Source organism: Cimex lectularius, unplaced genomic scaffold (genome assembly GCF_000648675.2).
Source record: "Cimex lectularius strain Harlan isolate CLEC.00 unplaced genomic scaffold, Clec_2.1 scaffold298, whole genome shotgun sequence".
Lineage (NCBI taxonomy): Eukaryota > Metazoa > Arthropoda > Insecta > Hemiptera > Cimicidae > Cimex > Cimex lectularius.
The window spans coordinates 69,866-79,417 of record NW_019392861.1 but is presented as its reverse complement, the minus strand read 5'-3'; the positions used below and the strand labels follow the sequence as shown (position 1 = coordinate 79,417).

The following is a 9,552-nucleotide window of genomic DNA, read 5'->3' as shown; positions in this document are numbered from 1 at the left end:
GCCCCTCTACAAATTCAATTGCTAATTTTTGCTTTATCTTCATTTTATTATCGGACTAAGTTTTTTATTGGTTTTACGTACGGTTACGATTAGAGGATTATAATTATTCTAATTTTATTGATATTATTCGTCAAATGTTACTATAAAATTGGACAGCTCAGCAGTCTTCTTCAAATATGCAAATGGCTTGAAATCGGAAAGGAATTAACCTTTTTTTCACAAGTCTTTCTAAAAATTTCAACACCTCTTTACAAGTTATAAATTATAATATACTGTATAAATGTGTAACGCAGTTTTAAGATAAAAATTTTCAAATGAACCAAAATTGGGATGTTAAAGTTAGTCAAGTCAATGGAAATCATATACTTTATTAACGATAATAAAGGAGTAATTGGCCTTGCCTTATAAAAACTTATCAAGAAAAAAATCATTTTAAACGCGTGTTCTACCTACAAACAAAGAAAATATTATTGCAGAATGTCGATTACAAGGCCATATCATGGCCAATAAAAAATTGATATGCCACAAAAATAGAATTAACAACAAAAATCAAGAAGAAAAAAACAAGTTTAGCTACTTGATTTCCAGGCTTATACTTACCCAAGATTATGCTGCGTTCATAAGTACTAATACACACTGACAGTCAAAAAATTCCATCACTTGCAATATAACTTGATTCGTAAATATTTTTATATATTAATCAATGTTTACGTTTCTTAACGTTTAAAATTGAGTATTTGTATAAAAATGTTTTAAAAAAATGTCAATTGTTACTGGTCAATACCGGTCCTCTTAAGGGGCAAAAAGACATCAGTCCATACTGATTTAATCTTCCTCGATCAGTATCTCAACAGCAATGTGGCGAATCTTCAAAGTAGTCTTCGTTCAGCCTGGTCGGGCCTGGGGGGGCTTTCGGCTACTTATTTCTCGCGTTATGGCACCCATAATTAGCAGTAGCAATAAAAAAATTAATACATTCTTGTATTATAACAGTAAAGAAATACAGTAAACTTATTTTTATCAAAAATTATTAGATGTTTTTTGGCCTTGTCATTTTGGAGTAAGATTTTTATTTCGGGTAATCTTATGCCTTTATTTTTATCGCTGTTTTTTTTATAAAATTTGATTCCTACATTATCACATATCTCAGAGAATTCAGTTTTTAGGGAGTCTCACCTCCGCTGACCTCACCCAAGGATGAATTAAAAAAACAAAAACACACACGAGTGGATGAGAAAACGAAAATAGTATTTTATTTAATAAGAACTAAACTCTTAAATATTAAATTAGTGATAAAATTATTCCAAAAAGATAGTGATGTCGAAAATTTCGTATTAAAAGAACATTTTTCGATAAAAGGCTGAAACCAAAGTTCTACTTATCGGCTGATGCCCAGTTGTATATCATGTTAATCCCTCCGAATACATTCGCATACATTGGATCCACGGGTGGTCGGTCCGCCCCAGTTGGTGGGTCACGGATTTGGTTCAAACGTTTTTTGGTGATTCTTTACTACAAAATATCGTCGGACGTATAGCATTTCTCAGTCAATTGAAACTTTTTTTCAACCAAATGAAACTTTTTTTCAACCAAATGAAACTTTTTTTCAATGAAATGAAACCAATTTTCAAGCAAATGAAACCTTTTTTCAATCTAATGAAACCTTTTTCAATCAAATGAAACTTTTTCAATCAAATGAAACCTTTTTTTCAATCAAATGAAACCATTTTTCAAGCAAATGAAACCTTTTTTCAATCAAATGAAACCTTTTTCAATCAAATGAAACTTTTTTCAATCAAATGAAACCTTTTTTTCAATCAAATGAAACCATTTTTCAAGCAAATGAAACCTAAAACCTAATGATAATAATTATGCAGAGGAATAAATAAATGACATTATAGTACTAACAATAATTTTTATGATGGTTGAATGTTAATATTACAATAATTGATTGATAAGGCTTAGGCACAAGAACGTTTCTTGTGAAGATCCGTATTCATCAAACTTTTCTACATCCATCCCATCGAAGATTATTTAAGTAGGATAGAAAAGTGTTTTTGAGCGAGCAACAACGTTCTGTGATAGAAATTATGAATGATGGAGTGGGATGGAGTTCAATCCTTTTTAAAAAGATGGTTCCTACTCACAGTAAGTTGTTTCGCAACAATCCGGATTTCGAACCCTTTAGTACTTCGGAAACAACTTACTGTGAGTAGGAATCCACCTTTTTAAAAAGGATTGAACTCCGCACCAACTATATCATTCAATCTGCCTTGACTGTCAAAACTAAACTCACCTTATACAAGACTTCAATGCGACCACTTTGGACATACGGAGTGGAATGTTGGGTACTGCCAAACCATCCAATATCCAGCGCATCCAGTCCTTCCAATCGAAAGTCCTTGTTGTCAAAGCACCTTGTTATGTCACTAACCTCACTATTCACAAAGACCTCAGCATTCTTTTTGTCAACGAACAGTTCCGGTCCAGATTCCAAACCGTCCTCACCATCCTATCGAACCAACCTAACCATACTGCTCGAGCTTTCTCACTCATTCTCTCATGACAACCCGTCACGTCGCCTCAACCTACGGTCTCGCGACCTCCTTGAGTCATGTTGAGCAATGGTTGGCTCTTCAAAGCAGGTGCAGTGCTGGCAAATACTTTTAATTTATCCTCGTTTTAGAAAAATTTCCGATTTTTGAGAAATCGTTATTGGAATATCTGATTGAAACGGCAATAATTCAAAAACTGCTTAAAATTTTTTTAACGTCAAACAGACCATTTGAAGGAACGTATACTTTTGCTGACAATGTTAATAAATCAGAATTTGCTTGTGTCCAAATTTGAAGTAGCTGAATAAGGTATTAGTAGTAAAAAGAAAACAGAATTGAAAATGTTTATTAGTTTTGAATTTTTATCAAAATATTCATTATTACTTTACGATGTCTTGAAGATCGGTCAGGGTCAATGTTTGATTTGTTGAAAATTTTTGTAAGAGCCGTTTCACATTACAAAATTTATTCATCTTTGTGAAGTTCCGGAAGTGGGAGCGAATGCTGCAAGGAAATAAATTATTGTCAGAATAAAATAAATATGTGAAAAATGAGAATTTTAATCGATAAATCAAACATAAACCACAAACAATCTCACCTTTTCACTATGGGTTTTGAGGCAACTGAGCATTTTCACGGCGGCTTCGCAGTCCAATGTGACGTCAGTGAGGCTGGCTGAAAAGAAAAGTTTACAACGTAAATAACTTCTATAATTAATTATTAAAATATGTGTATGGAGTTTTAAAACTTGCTTTCTTTAAGGCAGGTATGGTAAACTTCAGTTGCCTTCGCAGCTTCTGTTTCGTTATCCCATTTTAATTTGTTTGTACTTTCTACGTTTGCATCGTTGAATTTTCCATCAGTCACCTGTTTTAAAAATGAGTGCATTAATGGTGAATATTAGGAAACGATTATTATAGAGTAGCAAGAGTAATTTAAATGAACAATTAGATTTTGAGCGATAGACTTTATTAAATTCATAAAAATCTTGCTACAAGATCCTTGATAGATTAGGTACTGTAATTAATCTATTTAAGAATGTATTGTTTGGTTAAATTTAAAAGGTACTTCAGACTTGTATTTAGATTTGATCACGGTTCAACTTCTACAGCGAAATAATAAGAAAAGTTACTTACATATCCCATTTCTTTGAAATAGCAGAAGACAGCGCACTGAGAACAAAAATAAACCATATTAATTAATAGTTAGTTTATATATAATGCAAATCATTACTTTTCCATGTTCGGTTTCTGGGAGTTTATGAAATTTGACATATTCCTCGACTGTAGCTATAAGAAAATTTAAACAATTAATATTCTGTATAATATATATTAAAATGGAAAAATATATCAAAAATTACTTAAGTCCAGGTGGTGTTCTTTCGTGCATTTGGCTACTGCAGCCCTGAGTTTTTCCGAAACCTCTTTTGTGGCCTGTTAAAAGAGGAATAACATTTAAATAAACTCTCGAAAAATGCTGATCACTACATTGTTCACGGATGAGGTACCTTGGAGTTAACAAGGGCGATGGCAACTCCGAGGATTACGAGAGAAAAGAATGCTTTCATTTTAACGGACGTTTTGCACCTCTTCTTGTAAGCGCCTTGCTAAGTGGGTTTATATACATTTAGTCAAATAGCTACCCCTACCCCTCCTCGTTTAAGATGAAGAGATTTAGAATAATAGAACTGTGGGAAAAAAGAAATACTGAAGGGTGGGAGGTCGTTTTTGTTTTTTTTATCCTCGAAGAAGAATTCCTGGTTAATTTCTTTTTAGTCTTGTTTGTTTTATCAGGACTGGTTTTTTTCTGCCTAGAGTTCCGATTACAAGGTTAAGGGTCGTGTATGTGTAATTGCTATTAAAACAGTGGATAAAAAAAATTCAAATATCTTTCGATTCCGACATAATTTAAAGTGCATACCTAAAAACAATAGCCTATGTTTAAAAACTGATTTGTGGAGAATTGTTATCAAGTACGTATGTACGGAAAAATATATTAGTATATTTATATCTGAAAAGATTATATGTACATGTACATATGTACAGATACTTATATAGAAAATAGATCCAGATATATATGATAAACAGGTAGTTAGACAACAGCAAGGCAAAACAACAAGCTTCTAAAAATTAAGCGAATCCCAGGCTTGGATTCTTCAATAAGCTGGACATTTTTAAAATTTAATTTTTAGAAGGTTGTCGTTTTTGCTCATGTTCAATTTTGAACCAGTCTTTTTTTTGTTTACTTCGTATTACTTTCATTATTTTTTTTAAATGAAAGTTTCAAAATCATAATGAATAATATATTTAAATCGTTTGTAACCTAAAAATCAAATTTTTTGAAATTAATCGTTAATTTTACACTGATGATAACTGACCTTTGAGAAATTAAGTACAAGTATTTAATTCTCATTAATAGGGGCAGCTTTTCTATATGCACTATATCTGTCAGTATTTACAGAACCAAGAAAATTTTACTCGAACTTTATAAAAGAACTCTGAAGTTTATCTTTTAACTGATTTTGTATTTTGCTTGTTTAACGTTAAAAAATTGATATAATCAAATTTACATTAGGACAAATTAATTATTCTTTTTATCTGAGTTTTTGGTTGAGATGAAAAATTAGTGTGACGAACGGGATTCGAACCCACGACCTTCGGTTCAATACCACTTGTGCATTCGTGACTTCGATCCACTCAGGCAACAACTCCCCATCTCAACCTACAACCGTTCGAATTTTCCTTCTTTTTGCCATATTTTCAGCACTAATTTTTCAACTAAACCACAAACCTTAGTTAAAAAGAATAATTATTATTTACAATTTTTTTAAAATATGGTTTTCTTTTGTTATGAGTATGTTTTTAGATCATAATAATAATACATTAGTCAATTTTTTGTAGGATAAGAAAGTAATAAGTCACATTAAATGACATTAGATATATAAAATATAAATTATTAAATATTATTTTTTAATCGCCGATTCTAAAATGCACGAAATTGTGCCATTAAACTACGTGCATGTGATTTATACTCTTTTAAACCATTTTAGTTCCTTGTGGATTGGGCCAATCATTTGGAAGATTTCCAGAAAAATATTAATTGTTGAATTACCCAAATTTTTTATTCCATGATTTTTGGGGGCAAAAAACGAATAACTATTTATTTTTTCTTGCTAAAATAAAATAATAATATTTTACCCTTCCTGTGGGTCATAAATTATGTATTGCATATTGATAAGTAGCTCCATCGCTTGCTCGCGGACAAAACGTAATGACAATAAAATATTTAATTTAGATAGATCGATAACGAACTTTATTTATAAATAAATATTACTCCATAAATAATTTTAAAATTAAACAATACAAAGCTCATTTGATGTGGTTTTCCCCCTCTGAGTTGAGCTAATTTTTTAAAGTAATCAATACAGTAAATTAAAATTAAAATAGTTATAGAAACATTTGCTTTCATAAATTCCAAGAACACAAAAAAAGTGATCGCTAATAGTTACTATCTTAAAACTAAAACTTTTTTTTTGCTTTGTTATATATTAAATAAACACTGAAAATAGAAAAAATAAAAGAATAAAAAATTATACTAAAAAAAGACAAATGTACGTATAAGCTAGATATAAAATGTATATATTATAAAATACAAAAGCTACAAAGAAAAAAATTAATAATATACATATATGTATTCGACATTAAATGTATTTAATAATTGAACTTTGAGATTAAAAATTACTTAAAATTTGTTGCTATTTTTATACATTTACACAAATTCTCAATACTTTCCGTCCATCCAAAACTAAAACATTTTTTTGCTTTGTTACATATTTAATAAACACAGAAAGTAGAAAAAGTAAAAGAATCAAAAATTATGCTAAAAAGAGACAAATATACGCATAAGGTAGATATAAAATTTACAAATTATATATTATAAAATATACAAACTACAAAGAAAAAAAATTAAAAATTAATAATACACATATGTATTCGACATTAAATGAATTTAATAATTGAACTTAGATATTAAAAATTGACTGTAATTTGTTGCTATTTTTATACATTTACACAAATTCTCAATACTTTCCGTCCATCCAAAACTAAAACATTTTTTTGCTTTGTTACATATTTAATAAACACAGAAAGTAAAAAAGTAAAAGAATAAAAAATTATGCTAAAAAAAGACAAATATACGTATAAGGTAGATATAAAATTTACAAATTATATATTATAAAATATACAAACTACAAAGAAAAAAATAAAAAATTAATAATACACATATGTATTCGACATTAAATGTATTTAATAATTGAACTTGGATATTAAAAATTGCCTGTAATTTGTTGCTATTTTTATACATTTACACAAATTCTCAATAATTTCCATTAAAAAGGATATGAGTTCTGACTCTCACAATTCTTTTTTCCTAAGTAAATTTCTCTAAATTCTCTAAACACGCAGATTGGAGGGAACAATTTCTTTAATATATGGTTTGTTAAGATTCAACAAATCAGCCTTTCATTTCGTAATTATAAGAATATATTCATAAATTGCTTAAATTATTATTACTTTTTTTAAAGTGCTATAGAATCCGTTTTTATAGCAGTCTTATTACTTATTTAATTGTGTTGATAAAATACACATTATAATATATATATAATTGTAATATAAAATATATAAATATTCATAAAATGTATAAAATATAAATTTATTATTTATTTTTCCGCTTTTAAATTATCATTCCTTTTTTTTAAGTGTTATAGAATCCGTTTTTATAGCTGTCTTATTACTTATTTAATTGTGTTGATAAAATACATTATAATATAAAATGTAAAAATATATTAAGTACATTAATTAAAAATAAAGGAAAAGAATCATAATTAGGGTTTTGTTTAGAATTAATCCGTAATCTCTAGATTCTAGACAACAGGGTCAACTACCCGAGGACACCAAATAACATATTTGACCATATCTAATCTGCAGTTTTTTGTTGCTTGAAGCCCCACCCTTAAATTACATTTCGTGTTTCAAATCAAATATTTCAATTTTATTTTAACTAAACTTTTATAAGAAATATAAAAGCAGAGGTTAAAAAAATAAAATAAAGCCAAGAACGAAGTGGAATAGATAACGGATTTAACCAGGTAGAAATTCCAAGCCGGGTGGTACTACATAATGTGATAAATGTCTGGACGAATATTTAAACTAGCACAGGTAAAAATCAATTATTTAAAGCAAATTCTTGCTGCTTTTGTTCCAAACAATAAATATTTGATACAGTCGATCAAATTTTTTAGTGGATTTTATTTAATTTTAGGAGCATATGTACACTATGGAATGCCATTATTGCACAGTTTTCCCTAGGACCGTACTTTGTTTACAAAAAATAATTCTTTAAATAATATTTTTTATTTTATTTTATTTTAAAGCACAAGTGCGATCAGTACAGAGAATATTGTCAAACCACTGTTTGCAACATTAGTTGAGTTCATAACTCGTACGTCAATATAACAAAATACCGGATTGAAATAAAATACAATTTATAGTATTTATTTAAAAAAAAAAGTTTAAAAACAAGTTAAATGGACATTACTTGTCATTTAAATCAGCTCAACAGGAAAAAACGGCCAGTGGTTTGTGTTCAATGTCAGTTTCAATTTTCATAAATTCATCCCAGATCCAAAACTGCTTTTGATTTAGATTCTCCATAATAACAGTTTCGATAGTTTTACCCGCCCAGCTGCTGAAGTTAGGCTCATACTCTCACTCATTCTTAAATGCATTCTTTCCTTTTTACAAATCATTTACAAAGTACACAGTTACACGACATTCCTCCATCACCCTTTACAACTAACGTAATTGAGCGTCGATGAGGTATTTAGTATTCTGTCATCACTACACATTCACGCCAATAAATACATTCACTCTCAACACACGATAGGTGCACAAAATTATTAGTGCTACTATACAATAAAACAACCCTGTTTCTACCAAGAACAAGGGGCAATTCTCATGGGGTGGCATTTATATATATAATATATTTATATATATAATTGTTCATGAGTTTATCTCAGCTAAAAAACCTTAATTAATTGTAATATATTAATTGGTCAAGCGGACCACGAAATTAGTGAATTTAATGATTTAAAATGAAGTATACTTCACTAAAGCTCTCCGTGGCCATTTCATTTGTCGTCGAGAATCCAATCCGATTACACGACATTTGAAAAATGGCAAAAAGGAGGGAAAATTCAAAAGGTGGGGTTGAGATGGGAAGTTGGTCCGAGTGGATCGAGGTCACGATAGCTCAAGTGGTAGAGCAGCGGCGTAACTAGCCGAAGGTCGTGGGTTCGAATCCCGCTCGTGCCATTGACTTTTTTATCTCAACTAAAAAACCTTAATTAATTGCAATATATTAATTGGTCAAGCGGTCAACGAAATTAGTGAATTTAATAATTTTAAAATTCCTGAAACGAAATATCGACAAAAATAACCCACCAGGCATAAACGGCATGTAAACTATAATTTAAAATCTCACTGGCTATTATGTGGAAAATAAGATCAAACAGATTCCTCAATTCAAGAATAAATGCACACAAAGCAAAAAGAGAAATGAACGGTCTCCAGAGGTGCACTATATCTGGCTAACTCATGATTAAAAAATCCTCACCAAAATTGGCAACCACATTGCAACAGTGACATGGTAAAAGTACTAGGGGAGTGATAGGACTGAAATCTCTGCATGGAGTGCAGAAAGAACGAAATATGGACATCATTGTTAATTTAGCATCTCATTTACACAAAACAGTCCACAGGAAAGGCAAAAAAGCACAGATCAACAGCGAACATGATTTACTCCATTCAAAACATTAAACAAATTAAAATGGAAAAGATGTAACATCTCAAGAACCGACTGGAACAAACAAAAATATAACTTAATAATTTACAATCAGCACAAATCCACACCTCCCACAGACGACAAACCAATATAACGT

The 9,552-nt window shown here is 29.9% G+C and overlaps 1 protein-coding gene and 1 non-coding gene across 2 annotated transcripts; one reads left to right on the top strand and one right to left on the bottom strand.

Moving 5' to 3' along the window:
* Window positions 1-2,895: 2,895 nt before the first annotated feature.
* On the bottom strand, window positions 2,896-4,175 carry LOC106665300. The gene is made up of 7 exons (XM_014391627.2): window positions 4,063-4,175; window positions 3,916-3,988; window positions 3,789-3,844; window positions 3,692-3,727; window positions 3,308-3,422; window positions 3,154-3,230; window positions 2,896-3,059 (listed from the first exon to the last, which is right to left on the bottom strand). The coding sequence occupies exons 1-7, from the start codon at window positions 4,120-4,122 to the stop codon at window positions 3,021-3,023; spliced, it is 456 nt and encodes a 151-aa protein (XP_014247113.1). The 5' UTR covers window positions 4,123-4,175; the 3' UTR covers window positions 2,896-3,020.
* Window positions 4,176-8,853: 4,678 nt separating this feature from the next.
* Trnav-aac lies at window positions 8,854-8,926 on the top strand. The gene has a single exon. It is a non-coding gene; the product is annotated as a tRNA-Val (tRNA).
* Window positions 8,927-9,552: the final 626 nt, after the last annotated feature.

Excerpts from the sequence above, each read along its gene's own strand:
- LOC106665300 (XM_014391627.2), bottom strand. The coding sequence starts at position 4,122 with ATGAAAGCATTCTTTTCTCTCGTAATCCTCGGAGTTGCCATCGCCCTT. Across the intron at positions 3,989-4,062 it reads TCGCCCTTGTTAACTCCAAG|GCCACAAAAGAGGTTTCGGA; the intron begins GTACCTCATCCG and ends CTCTTTTAACAG. Across the intron at positions 3,231-3,307 it reads CCATACCTGCCTTAAAGAAA|CCAGCCTCACTGACGTCACA; the intron begins GCAAGTTTTAAA and ends TTTTCTTTTCAG.